The 22,576-nt window shown below is 39.5% G+C and overlaps 1 protein-coding gene across 3 annotated transcripts in view; it reads right to left on the minus strand.

Moving 5' to 3' along the window:
* LOC117466535 (partitioning defective 3 homolog B-like) overlaps positions 1-22,576 on the minus strand; it is a 291,025-nt gene that overhangs the window by 163,542 nt on the left and 104,907 nt on the right. For all 3 annotated transcript variants that reach the window (XM_034109836.2, XM_034109835.2, XM_034109837.2), the window contains exons 10-11: positions 20,662-20,801; positions 19,812-19,940 (exon numbers count right to left, since the gene is read on the minus strand). In XM_034109836.2, the coding sequence (XP_033965727.1) occupies positions 19,812-19,940; positions 20,662-20,801 (269 nt within the window). The remainder of the gene's footprint in view (positions 1-19,811; positions 19,941-20,661; positions 20,802-22,576) is intronic.

Below are 22,576 nucleotides of genomic sequence, written 5' to 3' on the forward strand. Positions count from 1 at the left end.
TGTGTTTGAAGCATTCGATGGTTATGTGGATAGTACTGTTGCACTACTGTTGATTTTACTTTCTTAAGATGTTTGCAAGTATTCATCAAAACACTATTTGAAAAACTCAACAAATGTATGCTTATTTGTGAAGCCTTAGATTTAAAAAATATTAAAATAGTTCAGTCGTCATTCTCAAATATAAGCTAGTCTTACCATTAAAACAAAGAATAATAAGTAAATGGTGCACCAGAAAGAAAGAAACAGCAATGAAAGAAGCTTTGCATGATAAACATATACCTTGTTGTTATTAAAAATAATTTAGTCCTGTCTATGATCAAGAATATCCAATACTGGATGATGTATTACATTACATACATTAACTTAAAGGGGACCTATCATGCAAAATGCACTTTTTGATGTCTTTTATAGATAAATATGTGTCCCCGGTGTGTCAGGGAACTCACGCAGCGTCAGAAAATAAAACCCTCTCTTTTCCTCCGTACCCACATCTCTAAAAACGGGGGTACTTACGGCAGTATTTAGTTTAGACCAAGCCTATTCAAATGGCGGCCCGCGGGCCAGATGCGGCCCAGAACCAACTCCCGAGTAGTACAGACCATGAACGCAACACTCCGCGTTGCCTAGAAACCACCACACCACAATGCAGCGCGTTTTTTGAAGGTGCATCTAGTGGTGCTAGTAACGGTGGTCCTATGATAGCAACTCTAAAACATGTCTCTCTCAACTCTGAAGCGTAAACAGAGACAAAATGGTCATTGATCTTGTGGAGCAGATGCGCGCATTCCAAGTCAAGCTGGACCTTTTCGTGACCGACTTGAGCACGGGTCGGATGCTGCCTTTTCCGATGCTCCACAAACACATCACATCCCCGGCACAAATCACGGATGACTTCATTGCGAGGTTGAGAGAGAACTCGATTGGACTTGCTCTGCCCACAGAGGTGAGGGGCTTTGCCAGAGACCCCTTCACTGTTGCAATAGAGGGGGACATATCCACCAAAGCAAAAGAGGTGGTCCCCTCCATTGATGAGGGGAAATTTACACTGGAACTTATTGACATGCAGTCAACCGTAACCATCAACATTCACATGGGAATTAAGCTTTTCACACATTAACTTAATACAAAGTAGCACTCGCTGCTCCCTGACTGACAGCGCTCTTCACCAATGTCTTAGGATTGCATCCTATGAGCCAAAAATCTCTGCTCTTGTTCAAAACTAAAAATGTCACTTCTCCCATTGAGAAAGTCAGCGATGACAAATCACAATTGAGGTGATAGCAAGCACCTACTATACTTAGACGTGTAGTGTAGTATTCATTCATATGTTATACCCTTATCCAGAGGTGGGGACTCGAGTCACATGACTTGACTCGAGTCTGACTCGAGTCGCATATGTTTGGACTTGAGACTTGACTAACATTGATAAAAGACTTGACTTTACTTTGACTTGGTATTCATGACTTGAGACTTGACTTAAGCTTGAGACAGATGACTTGAAAGGACTTGACTTTTTAAAATTAAATATTTGCGTTTGTTTTTGTATTGAGATATTACTTTTAGTTTTTTCGAAATGTGATGCGCGCAAACCTGGCAACCCACTAGTAGGCAGGAGTGTCAGTTAACATGGCAGCGGCTAACGTTACTCCGAAAATAGTCAAGTTTGGATTCAAGGATTATGTTGTCGATGACGGTAATAAGAAGAGAACAGCGGTATGCATGGTCTGCAGCATAAAGATCAGTGACACGACCACCACAACATCCAACTTCATTCGTCACTACAAAAAAACCCACAGAGAAAGGTGCGTGCATGTGTTGTGTTAGCTAGAAAGCTAATGTTAAGTTTAAGCTACGTTAGACTTGGTTTCAAATCGATTAAGCATTGCAAAGAGAAGACAACGGTAAATGAACACTAGAACCGCCAAGGGATTAATTTTGACTAACCCTGATACTGACGGGCTGTCAGGAGAGGGAGAGAGAGAAAGAGAGAGAGGAAAAGAGATACCTCGTTTATTTCCCCTGTGTTATTATCAGAAGTTACTGTAAACTTTTGAATAATGTAGTTCATCTACTTTTAGTAGTTTGTTTAAATGTTTTAATGTTGTTTTTGTTTGTAGAAGTGCACAATTCCTTGATTTATTGTAAAATGAATCTGAACTTTTTCATCTGTTATGATGATAAACTGAAGCCATTTCAAAATGAACCCAATTAACTGAGTTTTAAATCATCCTACTTAGTTTATAAGGAAATTATGAAGAGGAACAAATTAAATGATTTGAAAATGATATCTATGTAGGCGCTGACGCTGTTGGAGGTTCTAGTGTTAACAGACATTTTAATTAAATATGTGTAATGGCAAATGCCATATATGATTTTCTTACCTGGAATTCTGCCTTTTTGAACAGACTTGGAGTCCTAGCTATATTGTCTGCAGTTCTAGGGTTAATATTAATCTAGTATGATTGTCATCGCTCTAAATTAGATTTCAAATGATTAACTGTGTGTGTAATGAAGATCATAGTGTGGGTTAAATCCATTTTCATAACCACTGTCTTTTAACTGATTTAAATGCAGAAACTGGGCTTATTCATCAGAATGTTGTATGACTTGACTTGACTTGCTTGACCTGAGCAATGACTTGACTTGCTTGCCTCTCACCACAGTGACTTGGGACTTGCTTGATACTTGTAGGTCAAGACTTGAGACTTGCTCATGACTTGCACATGTAGGACTTACTCCCACCTCTGCCCTTATCCCTTGTTATGGCTTTGTGCACTGAAGGGTTTGACAGTTATGTGTGTATTCATTTAAATGCACTTTGTAATGTGTCTGGGTCAAATGTGACCAAAACATATGATTTTGTTGTTATTACTTGAAAAGTGAAAAAATAGTAGGCCTATTGCTGCAGTACTACCTATTTTTGTTACATTGGAGCTCTTTAACTGTTTGTTAATGCACTCTTTGATGTGCATGTGTCATATGTATCCAATTTTATTTTGTATGTATGAAGACATTTATTAAGACTGTATTCAGTTAAATTCACTTTGTGATGTGCCTGGTTCAAAAGAATAACCTGAATATTTGACTAATAAAGCAAACAAATGTAATGCTACAACTGTGCACTTATTGTTTTGTATGCACTTTGAGATGCCTCAGATTCTGTTAAATTAATGCTAATTCGTTGTGTTGAATGTCTGGGCCGGCGGAATTTTGTAGTTATAAAATCTGGCCCAACTGAATTTGTAATTGAATAGCCCTGGTTTAGACAGTAGCTGCCGGGTCCCGCATGAGCTCAGCCCCCTTCTTCTTGAAAAAAAAAATGTCTTTCTTTTTTTAAAGCATTATACCCAAAATCAGCACTTTTGAAACAGGGAGTGAAATAGAAGGATACGAGGCATGGCTAGAATGGGTGATCTGTTTGGTATATTGAGCAAAACACATCATAGACATGTTTTTTATATATTTTTATATATCTGAGACCTATGCTATTGCCTAAAAATAGCATGATAGGTGCACTTTAAAGCTTAAAGGTTGGGTAGGTATTACGGTAACACCCCGATAGCAATGAATACATTAAATTCTTCGACAATAAATACATAAAAAAATGTCATCTGTGGAAGCTGTGGCGCTGTAAAAAGCACGACCAATGGATGGAACTGGATGGCCTACCTGCCTGTCAGCCTTCCATCTCGTGCACAAACTTATCTCGTGCCCTCATTGGTCATGTGCGCGTTTGTGTGTGTTGGAGGAGGGGCTCTGTGAGGAAGTCTGAAGGAAGGGACAGATTTTTTTCGGCTGCGTACTTTCAAATTGTAGCGCACTCGAGCTGGTTTCTCCATTCTTACCTACCCTACCTTTAAAAAGTGTTTTTAGACCGAGTATGTAAACTGACTGGTGACAAGATAAAGAATAGCATGCAGTTTGTAGCTTGAAAAACCTGTCCGTATATTTGCTATGTGGAAGTTTTCACATCAACATAGTCATGGTTACACTTTTGTGTGTTGTCGCTACGTTCATAATCTTTCTGTATGTCCATGAACATCACTGGGTTTATGCCAGAAAATAATTGTATGTACTTATGGTAGAAAGTCTATGTCTGTCTGCATGTGACAAGCTTTGGTCTGTATGAGCATGAATTATCTGTGTGTGTGTGTGTGTGTGTGTGTGTGTGTGTGTGTGTGTGTGTGTGTGTGTGTGTGTGTGTGTGTGTGTGTGTGTGTGTGTGTGTGTGTGTGTGTGTGTGTGTGTGTGTGTGTGTGTGTGTAATTGCGTGGGTCAGCAGTGTCAGGTTTAGACAGTGTTTGTCTGTGGGGATTGTAGGTTTAACAGCGTTAAGCCGACGCATAGTCCTCTACTCTGCAGAAAACTGTTTTCCCTGATGGAAACCCCCCCGCCCTATCAGACTGACTGTCCAGACCTGATAGGAAGCTCCACAACCTTGGAAATAACTTTTTTTAAAACACCCAAAAGAGAAATGTTAGATACTTCCCGCGCCTAATTACACAGACAATTTGCTAGTCTGAAAATCTGTCCGAAGCAATGTTCATGATTTAGCAACTTCTAGCAAGTTCTTAATTCACGGCTACATTCATTATTTATCTGATTTAATTTCCTGCTGTGTTAATTTATGATTTCTTTGTCTTGCACTCCAACGCCAGAATGGATTAGGAGTGGAGGACGGGTTTTGTTTCACTGCAGAACAGTTTGAAGCAAGCAGCAGTTCTCAGCTTTGGGGGTCAGGACCACCCACAGGGCCGTGAGATGTTTTATGGAATCTGACGAAAATATGTAAATGTCTGTAAATATGTGTATCTGGGTGATGAATTCAATTTCACTGTAAAACAATGAATAAGCAAAAGCCTCTTGCTTTCCTCTAATAATTAAGAAGATAAACAAGCAGCCTGTGAAACAAAGTTGTTTTTATTATTATTAGGTGTCAAAAATGCGTGTTCTATGAGTGTTTACAGTGGATCTATGAAAGAAAATGTAACTAGTGGCTGAACTAAGAAAAAGTAACAAAGACACACGCAATGATAGGAGTGGACACACAAATTGAAAGTGCACACCACAATTTCATAAAAAATTTCTATTATATCAGCCTCATTGCCATGATAGGTGGTCACATCTGTATGTAATACAAAAATAATAAACATTGAGTGTGCGCTCATGTGCGTGTTTTCTGTTAGTATATTTTCTCAGTTAAATCCATCCAATCCATCCAGTAATAGAAAAAAAAAGCAGTTTGCATAGATGAACCCCCTCTCGCTGGTCGTTTAACATTTAAATGGGTTGCCATGATGATGGATCAACAGGAGGACACGCTATTAAAAAGACAGCTCAGTGTCTGCAAGTGTGTGTGAATGAGTATGCGTGTTGTTTTATTAAACTGAGCCAGGGAAAAAAAATGTGTGTGGGAGAAAGATGGAAAGACACATTATGTTGAAATGAGTTAGAGCAGTCAACTAAAACACACACAAACACACGTACACACAACAAATGACCCTAACTCATCCAGAAAACCCAAATGAACACCAAAGCAGAGAAATGGAGGAAGATACAAAAAAAGATCAAACGAGGAAGAATATAAGAAGAATGATGCTCATTTTTTTTTTACGTATTATTTCTTGTAAGTAATAATATGGGTTTACTTTAACACTACTATGCAATAAACTTAATTTATTTGTGTGTTAGGACACCTGCTTTCAGCACCAGTCTTTTAATGAGAGCCACTCGCAGATGTCATTATAATCGGCCAGAGAAACAGAGTGTGTGTGTGTGTGTGTGTGTGTGTGTGTGTGTGTGTGTGTGTGTGTGTGTGTGTGTGTGTGTGTGTGTGTGTGTGTGTGTGTTGATTTGGAAAGCCCCATGCCGGCAAATGACAGCCCAAGGATCCATTTTACAAGGCCAAACAATAGTAGCTGCTGTGCTTAAGTGTGGCAGAAAGTGTGATAATGATAACGCACGCACACGCACGCATGCACACACACGCACGCACGCACGCGCACACACACACACACACACACACACACACACACACACACACACACACGGCTAAGGTAAGTACTCCCAATGACAAAACCTGACATTATTTGCACCGTGCTTTCCTTAAGAAAAAAATAACTGTTGTAGAAAATAAATAAACTATTGTTTCCATAGCAACAACAACTTCCTGTCAACAGCGTAAATTCGTTATCTAAATAAAACAGGAAGTTAACCTAAATTATATTTAAGACATACAACTGCAACGAAAGTAAGAAAAACTTTTTCAGTTTCACAGAAAAAAAATTGTACTATAATACGATGGCTACACGGCGGCATTGCGAGGGCTTCACGTAGTCGTGTTGCCTTCATAAGACAATCGGGCAGCTTCTTGTTTCCTTCGTATTGTCTTCGTGAGCCGAAAAATGCCCGATGGCACTGATGATCACACGAAGTAAAGATGAAGATGACACGATTTGACAAGATGCCCTCACGAAGGGCAAAATGGACACACAAATTCAACACGAAAATGAACCTTCGCAAGGTCTTTTGGCAATTTTTTGGCATGCCAAAGATTTTGCCACCGCTCACGAAGTTGCTGCCGGTGCCTGAGAAACTCCACCGGCGGTCATACGATGGCTTAAGATGCCCTCAGAAATTGCCCGATGTTGTTACGATGAGAGCCGAATTTGTGTCCATCTGGTGTCAATTTCGGGACAGTATGACGCGGGCTTAAGCAGGAGACTGAACCCCAAATTGCTCTCGTAGGCATGGCCAACAGTATGTGAACTCTGTAGAAGTCTTTCTAAGTAGCTTTGGATAAAATTGTCAGCTAAATGAACTGTAATGTAACAATTACAGGATTGGACCATTAGCGTACAATCCACCCTTAAGCTGCATACAAGAGGTCTTAGCATGCGGGGCAGTCCAGTGAAACCCACAGCAGATGTTGGCAGCGCAGGGTTCGTTTGCCAAGGCTACAAGTGGTCATGGGCGGTCACGTTGTAATAAGGGGTCATAGCGCGCGCAGAGCAGCATTCTGTTCTTAGGCCAAAGATCCCCACATGAACACCGAGTTGTGTCTTGGCAACAGTTTTTGAATCTTAGATTGTTGTACTTGTTGAAACATTTAAGGGAATTATTTACAGAGAATGTCAGTCTGGACCAGAGGTCACCTTAACCGAATATTTTCCGTCCATGACGGATTTTTTTTAACAATGATGGACAAATCTGAAAGCAGTCCGTCATTTTGACAGATTAAAACAAACTCGGAACAGCGCCAAAGTTTCCCCGCAGCGAGGCTCCGGTGTTATGCCGTGTTATGCATGCCCTCCAAAAAGGAAATTATACCGTTTGTGCCGTACAAATCATTGAAATGTCTGTGAGTTTTGGCTTTACGCTGTGCACGCTCCCGCGAGGTGCAGCAGCCATGCATAACACGGCGCATGTGAACTGTCCCGCCCCCCGCCCCCGTTGACAGTTCACAAGCATGCTTCCCCCCCCCTCGTCAGAGTTGTGTAAAGGCCGACGGGTAATTCTGGATTTTGACGGAAGTTTTACGATCCTGTCCGTCAAAATGACGGGTAGCGAAAAAGTCTAGCGCAACTTCTGGTCTGGACTCAGAAATGTTTTAATGAAATTGGAATTTGGTTGTGAAGAAGTAGAAGAAGCTAATTGGTCTAGTCTAAAAAATGAGGCTTGTGCAAAGCTCTTATTGGCATTCTGATGAGAATAAGTGTGAAAGAAGTGTGGTGCATGCACCCTGCATTCCTGACTATACACCATTAGCATTTCAACTATTGTGGGTCTAGTGCCAACATCCATATTTCATTTATATTTACAAAATCATGGCTTTCATATCTGTCCTCTGTGAAATAGTTTCATACAATTTGTCTAAGTTAGGCAAGCTGGTTTCCCAGTTTCCATTATTTGCTAAGCTACATTCGCCAGCTAAGCTTCATAGCTTCATAGCTTCATAGCTTACTCTTATCAAAAAAACAATAAGGGTAAGAGCAAAGTCTTGCTAGGACAATAACGTGGCTGATCCCCGGTGGCCTGAACCCACAACTGACATGTGGGACACAACTCTGAGTGTGTGTGCCACTCGTGCCGAGAGCTTTAACACACAGCAGCGACTTTAGCTAGTAGCCTGACGAAGGAGCTGATAAACCTTCAATAAACAGCACAGAGATGGGAGATAACGCGGGGAGAGGGAGAGAGAAAAGCGACATGATACCCTTCTCGGCTGCTTTCCACTGGGATGATGGCAGCTCCTGCAGAGACACCAAACTGCCAACTAGTGTGTGTGTGTGTGTGTGTGTGTGTGTGTGTGTGTGTGTGTGTGTGTGTGTGTGTGTGTGTGTGTGTGTGTGTGTGTGTGTGTGTGTGTGTGTGTGTGTGTGTGTGTGTGTGTGTGTGTGGGTAACTGAGGGTGTAACAGATGGGGGATATCTACTGTAGTGATTCTATGAGGTCACATTGGTGACGATATCAGTGAGTGTGTAACACAGACATACACACATATATAGACAACAGACTGCAGAGAAGTACACCGACACACAAACTTTTGCACGCACGCACGCAAAAACGGGATTGTGCGTTCACAACAAAAAGAGAACTTAGTTCATGAGAACGTATACCCCCTTTTTAGTGCCTGCTAGAGAGGTGGTACTTTCCTGGGGAGAACATTTCAATTTCTGATTGGCTGGGCAAATTGCAAACCACGCCCCGTAAAACTCTGAAAAGTTTTTTGAAGCCACCATTGTATTTGCTAGCATTAGGATTATTAGCATTAGCCCCGCGCAGCAGCTTCTACTAAAGCCAGTCTCCAACTCCGGGGTCTTCCGGCTCGGGGATTCAGGTGGCAGTATACTCTGTGAAGTTGTTTGCGGCCTGCCAGTAAACCCGAAGAAGAAGAAGAAGAAGAAGAAGAAGAAGAAGAAGAAGAAGAAGAAGAAGAAGAAGAAGAAGAAGAAGAAGAAGAAGAAGAAGAAGAAGAAGAAGAAGAAGAAGAAGAAGAAGAAGAAGAAGAAGAAGAAGAAGAAGAAGAAGAAGAAGAAGAAGAAGAAGAAGAAGAAGAAGAAGAAGAAGAAGAAGAAGAAGAAGAAGAAGAAGAAGAAGAAGAAGAAGAAACGTCAGCGGCTTCAGTTGCGTAATCTTCCCTCAGGGAACGTACTAAGTGCTGGGAACTAAGTACGACAAAGTATTTGGTGTGAAAGCGGCTACAGAGGTTGTGGAAAAAAAAGAAATAGAAAAAGAGGAAAGGGATAGACATAAGACGGTCTTACAGCTCATCACATACTGAATGCCAAAAGCAGGCTCTGCTCCAAAGCTTGATGATTCCTTTTATTCAATCCTCGGTTTTAGTAGTCCAAGTGTGTTTGTGAATGGCTTGTTTTCATATCCTCATCAATTATTTTCTATTCCATCCATCTATTTGTTATACTTTTGTGATTAAGGAGAGGAGGTAGATGATGATGAATGTAATGACAGAAATCCCACTATATTAGTTTTGCTTCTGTGTTTTGCATCTATCCTCACACCACCTAATAGTTAGTAGTAAAATCTAGGATTATTACTGTGTTCCCATATTGCTTTAAAAATGTATATATTTATTAATACTTATATATGTATTATTGTTGTATATTGTAGTACAATATGAACATTTTTAAATAAGTTCTTATGTTATGATAAGTTAGTATAAATAATGTTATTATAATTAAGTTTATCTGTTCATCTTAAATCTCAGTTAAAAGTGTAATTAAAAGCTGGATTGTTGGCATCAGCCAATTGTGGTCTAATATGCGACTAACTTTGATGTGTGAATTGCAAACCTCCTGTGAAAGCACTCGAATTAACCTTTCATCAAAGTTAGCAGAGACGTTGTGTTCCGCAGGGAAAACGTATACAGAGGGGCAAAAAAGTATTTAGTCAGCCACCAATTGTGCAAGTTCTCCCACTTAAAAATATGAGAGAGGCCTGTAATTTACATCCTAGGTATACCTCAACTATGAGAGACAAAATGAGAAAAGAAAAATCCAGAAAATCACATTGTCTGATTTTTAAAGAATTTATTTTCAAACTATGGTGGAAAATAAGTATTTGGTCAATAACAAAAGTTCATCTCAGTACTTTGTTATATACCCTTTGTTTTTTGGGGCTGTCGCTGGGCAACACAGACTTTCAACTCCCTCCAAAGATTTTCTATGGGGTTGAGATCTGGAGACTGGCTAGGCCACTCCAGGACCTTGAAATGCTTCGAACGAAGCCACTCCTTCGTTGCCCGGGCGGTGTGTTTGGGATCATTGTCATGCTGAAAGACCCAGCCACGTTTCATCTTCAATGCCCTTGCTGATGGAAGGAGGTTGTCACTCAAAATCTCACGATACATGGCCCCATTCATTATTTCCTTTACACGGATCAGTTGTCCTGGTCCCTTTGCAGAAAAACAGCCCTAAAGCATGATGTTCCCACCCCCATGTTGCACAGTAGGTATGGTGTTCTTTGGATGCAACTCAGCATTCTTTCTCCTCCAAACACGTCTAGTTGAGTTTTTACCAAAAGGTTATATTTTGGTTTCATCTGACCATATGACATTCTCCCAATCCTCTTCTGGATCATCTAAATGCTCTCTAGCAAACTTCAGACGGGCCTGGACATGTACTGGCTTAAGCAGGGGGACACGTCTGGCACTGCAGAATTTGAGTCCCTGGCGGCGTAGTGTGTTACTGATGGTAGCCTTTATTACTTTGGTCCCAGCTCTCTGCAGGTCATTGACTAGGTCCCCCCGTGTGGTTCTGGGATTTTTGCTCACCGTTCTTGTGATCATTTTGACCACACGGGGTGAGATCTTGCGTGAAGCCCCAGATCGAGGGAGATTATCAGTGGTCTTGTATGTCTTCCATTTTCTAATAATTGCTCCCACAGTTGATTTCTTCACACAAAGCTGCTTACCTATTGCAGATGCAGTCTTCCCAGCCTGGTGCAGGTCTACAATTTTGTTTCTGGTGTCCTTTGACAGCTCTTTGGTCTTGGCCATAGTGGAGTTTGGAGTGTGACTGTTTGAGGTTGTGGACAGGTGTCTTTTATACTGATAACGAGTTCAAACAGGTGCTATTAATACAGTTAACGAGTGGAGGACAGAGGAGGCTCTTAAAGAAGAAGTTACAGGTCTGTGAGAGCCATAAATCTTGTTTGTTTTGTAGGTGACCAAATGCTTATTTTACAGAGGAATTTACCAATGAATTCATTAAAAATCCTACAATGTGATTTCCTGGATTCTTCGTCAACGACCTTTTTTTCCATGACGAAAACGAGACGATGACGAGACGGCACCGACGGCAGTAAACAATAACTGTAACGAAATCATCATGCAATATCGTTGACGAAAAGCGACGAGACGAAAATGTAGTTTACTAAATAAAAACTATGCCAAAATCTCTCTTTATTTTCGTTGACGAAAAATGAGGAGACGAAATATTATGAAAGATAACGTTACATCTCTGATAGTTAGTTTTTCTCCCAGCAGTTCCATTTCCGGTGCTGCGGCACTGGCAGGGCAGCAGCTGTGTGCGTCTGTGCTGCGCGCGGCGGTAGATTTGAATTACACCGGGCAGCGGCACATTGTTAACGTGAAAGACTCGGGTCTAACTCATGGTCTAACTAACCTTATTTAACAGAAAATAAAATGGCAACAACAGGGCTTGGGAGCAGTGGTCGCACTCGCGTTAACCGAATACCCCCCCCGTCAGCGCGAGTGAGTGATAAATTGTGCACTCGACGGATAATAATGGATTATGACGGAAATGTTACAATCTTGTCCGTCAAAATGACTGACAACGAAAAAGTCTAAAGCCACCACTGCTTGGGATAAAGAAACAATGTGATATTTGGGCCCATTTTCGCTACAATGAGGCGGAGAAAAAAAGCGAATGCATTGTTTTATCAGAAGGGAAGCAATGTGGCCATAACACAGGTAAAAACACCACACACCTGACCAGATACTCTCTGCAAAGCTGCATTCTTAATCATTCAACCTGTGTTTTTCATCAAATAAGGACAAGATATAATCTTATTTATATATACTAAAATGACAAATTATTGGTTTTGCTAGACTAGTTTGACTGAAATGTTCTATATAATCTGATGACTAAAAAAGACTCAACAGTTTTCATTGACTAAAGTAGACTAAAATAATTAGTTTTCTTTGACTAAAATAAGACTAAAATGCTCAGACTTTTAGTCGACTAAATCTTGACTAAAATGTTTACTGTTTTAGTCGACTAAAATAAGACTAAAATGCTCAGACTTTTAGTCGACTAAAACTTGACTAAATAAAAACAGGATGAAGGTGACTAAATATGACTAAAACTAAAAAGAAAATTTAACACAGGACTAAGACTAAAACTAAATTAAAAAATAGCTGACGAAATTAACACTAATGTCACAGAGAGGCTTTGTGACTTTGAGGAAGTGTGTGTGTGTGTGTGTGTGTGTGTGTGTGTGTGTGCGTGCGTGCGTGTGTAGAGGTGGTGTAATGTCTTTGTTCCACAGCGAGCACAGACATTAGCAGACAACACCAGATGGTTGGCTAAAAATGAGACAACGGAAGAGGGGGAGGAGAAGATAGACAAGATCCTTCCATCATTTCATCATCATCCTTCTTCTGTTTCCTCTCCGCTAACCCCGACAAGCTGGCTTAAAGCTTCACAGCAAATCATTAAGAAAAAAAACTCTTCGGAACTGTAGCCATATCACTGTTTAAAGGCTGTTGGAACAAGGTATTAATGTTAGAGATGTGTATGTGTTATACAAAAGAACAATGTTAAACTATTAAAAATAACCTTTAGGAAATGATGAGTGTTGTAGCCTGTAACTGCCTTTAGTTTGTTAACACATTATGGTATGAGCAATGTTGTCTTTAGCAAAGATTGAATTAAAAAAGCTGCACAAAGTTAGAATATGAAAACATTTTCTAGTCACTTTTTCTCAACAACCATAAAAGACTTCGAGATTTGAAGTGATAGAAATGAAACTCGTTTGAAGTGAGCACAGAATTTGTATTTTATTTCATATCGTATTGCGTATTGCCGTGCTCTGTAGCAGTGAGATGTTTACAATGGAGTTGGCACAGTTGTATGGAAGTTTGTAGGAATGTTGATATGAAACAGAAACTTGAGTGCCATGCCAGTTGGTAAGGTGTGATAATATCCCCAGGCTTATGCTCGACTTTGAGGTGTGAAAATACAAACACGGCGGTAAAAGGGATTGATTTGCAATGCTAACCAAAAAAGGCATTAAACCAAAAACCGGATTCAGATTCATCTCATGTGTCTTATTTAAAGACACATGACAACATTGCAAAAACTTCCAAAAAGACATTTCTGACTTCTTCACCATCACCTCCTACACTGTTCAGTCCTTCTCAACAATTGTTCACAAGTATTGGTTTTGTTAATTTAATTTTTTTTTTTTTTTAAATTAATGAACAACTGTTCTCTTTCCAGAGACAAGATGGCACAAAATCCATTAAACATTAAGAGGGAATCACCTCTCAAACAGATGCTAATGGTTGACTAGCATTCTCCTGAAATCCCCCCTTCCACATATACATGCCTATACTTACTGTACTACAACATTACATATATGTTACATCTCAAGGAGAGTCAAGGAGAGTTCACAGCTTCACTGTGCATAACTACAATAGCACTTCAAAACAATTGTGACTGATGTAAAATCAGTTGTTAATTAGAAAGGGGTCAATTCTACTGGGACGTACTGTCTGTCAGCGAGATTGTGTAAGGGCAAGAGAAAGAAACACAGGGAGAGAAATGGAGGGGCACATGGGAAGAAAACTCACTGAAGACTTCCCCTTCCCGACAAAAGTGAGTTATACAGGTTCCTCCAAGGAAATGATTGGAAAACTTAACTTTCCAGTCTTGAGTAATACAATCTTCCAATGGGTATTGGACTTTCACACACTTTAACACCTCCTTTACTCATTGTGTTGAACACTGGAGCCCCCCAAGGCTGCGTGCTCAGCCCCCTTCTGTTCACGCTCTACACCCACGACTGAAACCTCCAACATAGAGAACTTTGTTGTGAAGTTTGCAGACAACACCAACATCATCAGCCAGATTACAAAAAACTATGAGACCTCGTATTGAGAATTTGGATTGTATAGAAGTCTATGAAGAAAATTACCCTACTTCTTATTTGTTGTATTACCTCAGCAAACATTGTTCTATTGATGTTATTGTCTAAATCCCTAGTTTGAAGTCTTATTCAATACATTTTGTAAATTAGGGTTCAATTTAGAGTAAAATAGACGATAAAGCAGTGTATACTTTAGGGTATCACTATCCTGTGATTGACAGGTCTCTGCCACCGTGTTGTCCAGACTTGATGTTGTCTGTGTTTTTTGTTGTCTTCGAATTTTAACGCTTTCACCGTGTGTTTTGTTCAATGTTTGGCTATACTATAAAAAAAAAAAAAGATGACAATAGCAACAAAAAAAGATGTGAACGGCTGAAAAAGCCAAATGTAAGGCTATAAACTGGTAGCCCACAAACCAATGAGTGATACCACTGGGACTATGCCCACTTCTAAGATGGTATACAAAGAGACAATATCAATCCAAGTAACAGCCTGTTCACCCTGCTGCCGTCTGGCAAGTGATATAGAAGTATCCGCTGCCATAACACCAGACTACAGAGCAGCTTCTTTCCTCAGACTTCTTTACCCAACCTCCTCAACAGCACTTTTCCAAAAGAAAATTCAGTTTTATTTAAGGGACATTCTTTATATCTTCATTCGCAAGATCAATCATCTATCTAGAATGATGTACTAAGCTGAGCTAAGCGTGCTTATGAGAAACTGCAGCTTACCCATGTCATTTATCAGTTCTCACACTAAACTGCAATGAAGAGTAAATCCATTCATCGTTCATACTCATTCCTCACTTCAGGGTGACAGGACTAGAGCCTCATCAGTTTGCCTTTCGACCAATACATCTTCTTTATACATGTTTCCATCGGTCCTACTTTGACATAAATATAATTTGCATTATCATTAATTTAAATTCAGCAACAGCAGCAGAAACTCTAGTTCTCAAATTTAAAGAATGTATTTAGATATCCCCAACACGTATATTAGCAGTATCACTGTTGCAATGAAGAAAGCCAAAAGGTCTTTCTGACCTATGGATATCTGCAGTAGGAGAGATACACTTCTTAAGAATCATACAATTAAACACAGATTAGCTCAAATGAATTCTGAAATCATGAAATAATTAGGTTTTGACAATTGTTTGCATAAAGGCCTTAGTTCTGCATCTACTATGCAGTTGCAGTCAAATCGATCTTGTTTGCTTTGTTTCAGACAGAGAACCTGCATCTCCTGACTAACAAAATATCCTTAAAGCTTGTTATTTTCTTGTCTAAGACAAAATAAATAATGCCTCTCACAATACGAAATGTATTTCCGTGAACACACAAACACAACATATCCAATTTCTGTGACACATCTATAAACACAGTCAAACTGCAGCAGTGTCCTTGAATCGTTGGTTGGTTTTAAGCAGACCTCCAAATAGACGGAGACAATACTTTACCTATGGGAGACGTTTCGGTGTGTAATTGTGTATACCCAAGGACAATACTAGGACATTTATTTCCCTGAGCGTGTGTATGAATAATACAGGACTAAAGGGGGTTCTGTTTCCTGGCGGTGAGGTATATTTTGGTGGAGTACCCATATGGGGACATTTTACAAAAAACAACTTAAATTTAAAATCTTGTCAAGTTGAAAAAATAAAACCAGCAACACTATTGTGCAATTTGGACATGTCGTAAGTGTACAAATGTATAAATGACATTGTATTGTTGATAATGAATCTCTGTTCTGCCATAAAGTCGATTTCCAAGTGTACTCCGGTTCTGAATGTGTATGGAGTATTTTTTCTGATTATAGATGTGATTTGACTATTCTTTTTTTTTAATAAGGAGCATTTACAAGTATACAAGACAAATAAAGTATACATGGAGACAAAAAAAGAAAACAAAAACAGTGTGTGTGTGTGTGTGTGTGTGTGTGTGTGTGTGTGTGTGTGTGTGTGTGTGTGTGTGTGTGTGTGTGTGTGTGTGTGTGTGTGTGTGTGTGTGTGTGTGTGTGTGTGTGTGTGTGTGTGTGGATTGGACAAAAAGAGAGTAATAAATGACAAAATTATAATTAAAATGAAATGAGTAACAATAATAGTTATTAATATAGTTAGTTAATAGTCATATATCATAGGAAGGGGGGGGGGATATAAATAGTAGCATGACCTTAAAGAAGTAGAAAGGGGTGATGGGTAAAATCGGATTGAGGATTATTAATTAAATGTTTCAAGAAATGGGTTCCAGATTACATCAATATGAATATCATTGGTTTGTTTTGTTATGCCGGCAGATACTTCTTCCATTGAAATGTATTATATAAGCAGGTTTTTCCAAATTGTGATATTGCTTTTGTGTCGTGATTTCCAATTCATGAGGATAGTTTTGTTTTGCAATGATTAGGGCTATGGACAGAATTCGACTTGATGTAATGTTGATGTTCACATTGGAAATGTCTCCTAGTAAACAAAGGGATGGAAGAAGAGGGATGTGGCAGTCCAGCAAAAGAGAGAGGTTGTCAGTGAATATGCACTCCCATGTGGCATGCATGTTGGTGTCTGTGGTGTTAAGTGAGCAATGAGAACAGATGTGAGAAACTACAAAACCCATTTTAAACATCCTTTCCCCTGTGTAGTGCACTCTGTGAATAATCTTATATTGTATGAGGTGCATGTTGGTGTTGGTTGATATGGAGAAGATGTTTCTGCAGATTTGAGACCAGAAGTCGGCGCTCGGTGATCTGTAGATCTTTTTCCCATTTATTTGAGGGGATGGACATTGTTAAGTCTGCAGAATAAATTAATTTATATATATATTTTTGAAAGCAGTTTTATTCTTAATTTGATTTGGAATATTTCTGAGGGGGGGATAAGAGTTCAACGTTTTGCTGTTAACTTTGGTTTGAATGGATGATTTGAGTTGTAAATATTCTAAATATTGATGTCCCTGATGCCGTACTTCTGGACCAAATCAGAAAATGGAATTAACTTGTGTTCATGAAATATATGTTTGAGGTGTGTGATGCCTTTGGCAATCCATGATTTGAAATGTAAAGGTTTTCTGTTTATTAGAAAGTCAGGATTGTTCCAGATGGGAGTGTGTTCGGTGGGTGAAATTGTGTTAATTCGTAAAATGTCCACCAGGCTTTCAGAGTTGTGGCTATTGCAGGGTTTTTGAAGCATGGATGACGTATGATGGGGTGGCTTATGAACGGTAAGTCTGAATATCTTTGGACAATGTTTGTTCAATGTCTAACCAGGAGGTGTCGGAATTATTAGGATTAGTCCATTTGTAAATGTATTGTAGTTGCTGGGCAATGAAGTAATGCAGAACGTTTGGTGCTTCTAAGCCACCTTGACTCTTGCGTTTTTGAATAGTAGATAGTTTGATTCTAGGTGTTTTGTGTTTACCAGTACAATTTTGAGATGGCAGAGTCTATAGATTTGAACCAAGTGGGTGGGGGTTTGATAGGGATCATTGAGAATAGGTAATTTATCATTGGGAGTATGGTCATTTTGACTGTTGCAATTCTGCCTATAAGGGATATTGGGAGATTCATCTAACGTTGAAGGTTGTCTTCTATTGTTTTGAGAAGTGGGGTGAAGTTCAGATGTACTAATTATGTCAGCCTGGGGGAAATGTTGATTCCTAAGTAAGTAAAATTACCAGTACGCAGAAAAGAAGGCTATTAGATGAGAGTGGAGGAAGGGTTGATTTAGACCAGTTAATAGTATAATCGGATAATTCAGAAAAGGTGTTTATGAGGCGGATGGTTTCAGGTAGTGAGGTAGAGGGATTTTGTAAATATAGTATAATGTCATAAGCCATATATGCTAGCAGCAAATAATGTAGAAACCTCAGTTAAATGTATAAGCATTAGCACTTAACTGTCATTTTTCTCCTAATTAGTTCATCAGTAAAACACCTATTTTAGATTTAGAAAGTGATCATTATTTTCCCCAGATTAAAGAAACACACAGATTCACACCCCTTTCAAATGTGCTACCATTGCAGCTTTCTAGTATTGTTTGCCATGAAACAGTCTGGAAGTAGACAAAGTACTACTAAGTGCTACTTTCAGAGAGAGGTTTTGAAAGAACAGACGTAACATCATGACAAGTAGACAAAGAAGACTGCCATGGAGTTCAGACATGCGTACAAAAAGAAACTGGACATCTGGACTAGATACAATACTCACAAATGATCCTATATGTTAACACATGTACATTACACACTCCCAACACACCTCTCCTTTTCCTGTCTGCAGAAACAGAATTTCCTATGGGGCTCAGGGTCGCAAGCATGTGTGTGTGTGTGTGTGTGTGTGTGTGTGTGTGTGTGTGTGTGTGTGTGTGTGTGTGTGTGTGTGTGTGTGTGTGTGTGTGTGTGTGTGTGTGTGTGTGTGTGTGTGTGTGTGTGTGTGTGTGTGTGTGGAACTTCCATGCAGCCTTTAAGGAAACACCAGTCGATAAGTGCGGAAAGAGACACAAAGGGGAAAAAACACAGAGAAGTGAACATATAAAGAATAAAATACAGTGAACCAAAGACATGAGTGATAGGTGGAGGGAAGACAAAAGTAAGTCTGGCTAAATTATAAAATAAGGTCTTGTGGTTTTATAGAGCAAGACTTGTTGTTATGCTGTTTGTGCAAGTGTAAACACGGGTTTCAAAGTTGAAGGGAAAAATTAAGTTTTTCACAAAAACACCTTAGAGTGGTGGTTCCCAAACTCTTTAAGACCATGGCCCCCCTTCATAGGATGATACACACCCAATATAAAATGCATACTGTAAGTAGAAATAATCTGATTGCGCAAATCACGAGTTGTCATATTAGTAACTTTTGAATATTTGAAAACTTAAATATCGAATCTAGCTAGCGGGTGAAACGTTATTAAAAAAACAAATAATTGAACATGTGATCAATATTTCACTTTAGGTAGCTCACTTTAAGAACCACTTCCAAGAGTACAACACCTTTCAGGTGAATGACAAAGAGCTACAGACTTTCTCTACATGCTTAAGTGTGAAAGCAGAATATATTTCAATAAGGAACATTCATTAATTGGGTTTTGTTATAGATTTGAAGAGCGAACAACAGCAGGGATTGGAAAAAGTCTAAAGAGAGCTATAACAAGCATGCATAGTGGTTGGTCATGCAACGTTAGATTTTAAAGGACAAAGCATGGAAGAATAGAACAAAGGTGAATAAAAGAAGTGTTTATTAATGAAAACAGTGATGAAATTCAGCAGAAACAAGTGCAAAGGAAAGATAACCCAAAATGGTTTACCAATATCAAGAAGAAGCTTTACCATGGGCTCGTTTCATTCAATCACAATGGAGTTCTATGAAATGCTGTGTTACATGATTGCGTGGTAAGAGAAAACATGACTGCAAATGTGTTATCTTTCAAAATAATTCAGAATATTATATTATTATAATATTGCGTATAACAAGACGATTTCCTATAGGTTGCTGAGCTGTGCATCATCAAGGCAAGCCTGTTGGTTGGACGAGAAACCGCATAATTAGAGGGAGTGGACATTTGCAAACTGGTTCATGTAGCTGTGCCTGTCCTTCTCGTTGCAGAAGTAGTTCTTCTATTGCTTAACTAGCCACTGACCTGCCAATCAACATCTTGTTTCATTGGCTGATAATGCAGCATTGTGATTGGTTCTTACCATCTCTCGGGGCAGGAACATGTCTTCCTGCCGTAGGACCACAAGACACACACTCTCTCCCTGTCGCGTGCTGCGGAGCATACACACCAGCTCCTCCTGGCCCACACCTGTGGTATCCACACCGTTGACCTAAATGCACAAACACACACAATCACACACATACAAACAGAAAGTCAATACATCACCATTATCAGCATAAGTGTAATTTTTTGTATGTCTTCTTCATTGACGTTCAGTAACTTCCAAACCGATGACATGACGCATAATCATACTTTTCATTTGTAAAAGTCCTGCATTCAAAATCTTACTCAAGTACAAAAGTAAAAGTACTTACTGTGTGTAAAGGCCTATTTGAAAATCAAATACATGAAATGACTGGAATATGACTATTGATACATTCATTTGTTCGTAGCACCTGCTAAATACGAAACTCATTTACTTTGTATACTGCTGCTGAATATCTTAACCTTTATTAATATATCAAAGTTAATTTATCAGTTTATTTGTATTTTATTTTAGCTTAGAAATGAAGCTGTAAAATAACTAGTAACCAAAGCCGTCAGGAAAATGTAGTTGAGTAAAAAGAACAATATTGGTCAGTAGGACCATGAAACAGCATGAAATGGAAAGTATTTTACAGTATTTCATAACTCCACTGGTTGTGAGAGTGTGGCTTTGATGTTTATGTGTTTGCCGCTGTGTGCATTGTTAACACCATTATGCGGCATGTGTGTGTACATTTGTTTGGTCACATGACTGATCGGCCGCTCACCCGCTTTGGCAGATCTACCTTTATCTGTATCTCTTGTTTTCATGATTTCATGAATGCTAACAGTAAGCTACCCTTTACCTCAAGAATGCGATCTCCAGACTGCAAGCGTCCATCTTTGACAGCGGCTCCACGTGCCAGAATGTTTTTGACCAGAATAGGACCAGGACCGTGGACGGAAGAATCTCTGGTTACAACGGTAAAACCCAGACCTTCTGAACCTACACACACACACAAACACAAACGAAGAAATGTGACTGAGTATAAAGGTTGATTAAAGAAGCATAAGAATCACTACTAAGCCTGTCTCGACACAAATATCCTGTATAGCTGTTCACTACCTGCCTCCAAATGTGTTTCCCAGAAGCTCTGAGAGTGATCTCTGAGTTCTGAAATATGTCACACACACACACACACACACACACACACACACACACACACACACACACACACACACACACACACACACACACACACACACACACACACACACACACACACACACACACACACACACACACACACACACACACACACACACACACACACACACACACACACACACACACACACACACACACACACACACACACACACACACACACACACACACACAACAATATTCCTGAGAACTTCAACAACACTGTGTTGTTGACTCAGCTCCTGACTACATATTGTTAGCGTGATAACTAAAAGCCTTTGGAGTGTGTGTGTGTGTGTGTGTGTGTGTGTGTGTGTGTGTGTGTGTGCGTGCGTGCGTGCGTGCGTGAGTGCGTGAGTGCGTGCGTGCGTGCGTGTGTGTAAAATAACTGTAAACCCTTTAGCTATAGCTGGTGCTAGAGTATCTGCAGGTGTGAAGGCTTTAAACATGGGTTCAGTTGTGGGGCAGAGAGGAGGTATACAGAAAAAAGAAATGAGGAAGAGATGAGGAAAAGGTAAAAGAGAAATGAGTGCAACACGGCGGAAACAGGGAGTGTATGTTCTGGAAAGAGACGTGATGAAGATTAAAATAACAATCAGTGAAAAACACATGCGCGCGCGCACACACACACACACACACACACACACACACACACACACACACAGATGTGTGTGAAAGCACTCACAAAAGAGACCACACACACACAGAGACTTGTGTGTTTTATAGACCTCATTTAGTCGGGTCTCTTTAGCAGAGCCAAGTCAGCAGTTTGGTCCGGTATGAATTCATATCAGCAGAAATGAACAGATCAATAAAGACTTAATAGACCCTGAAGAGAGGGAATCAGGAAGATGGAGAAAGGAAGGATGAGGGGAAGCAGAGGGGGCCGGAGAACAGAGAAAGGAAGCTTTGGAGAAATAATCACAATGCTGGGAGAACAGCATTGTGCTTAATGAGGGTCCATTATGTGCATTTAAAAAATAGAGGGGTTAACAAATTCAGAAAATGTCTGGGAAAAAGAAAAGGAACACCTTTTTTCCTCTTGAATAACATAGTAAAAACTGCAACTACTTGTTAAATGTATATCCTGTATATTTATATATTTTGTTGTAATAGGTTGGTCTATAAGTGTATTCCTAATTATTCTGTATAATGTGTATTCTATAGATACTCTACAGATATATATATTTCTAGTGTTGATATGTATATATTTACTCATGTGAAATGCCTTGTTAACATGCTGCTGTAAAAAAAAAGATTCCCCTTTGGAAATAATGAAGTAGCATTGTTCATATCTAATCAAATCGAATCTGATACACGGAGGTGAACATATTTGGTTTTGCTTTGTTCTTCCTCAATCTCTGAAAGCAATGTGCTGATCCAACACACACAACTACATTTGCAGCAATAACATTACAGTATGGCAGGCCATTTGTTTACCCCAAAAACAGTCTATATTTTGACACAGATGGAAAATAATATGCATCTTTCTTTTGAATAACTAAGTGTGATATTTTGAAGGAGGGATTGAGGAACTGCATCAAGAGAGAGACTGGTCTGAGTCGTCAGTAGCTG

Source organism: Pseudochaenichthys georgianus, chromosome 21 (assembly GCF_902827115.2).
Source record: "Pseudochaenichthys georgianus chromosome 21, fPseGeo1.2, whole genome shotgun sequence".
NCBI lineage: Eukaryota > Metazoa > Chordata > Actinopteri > Perciformes > Channichthyidae > Pseudochaenichthys > Pseudochaenichthys georgianus.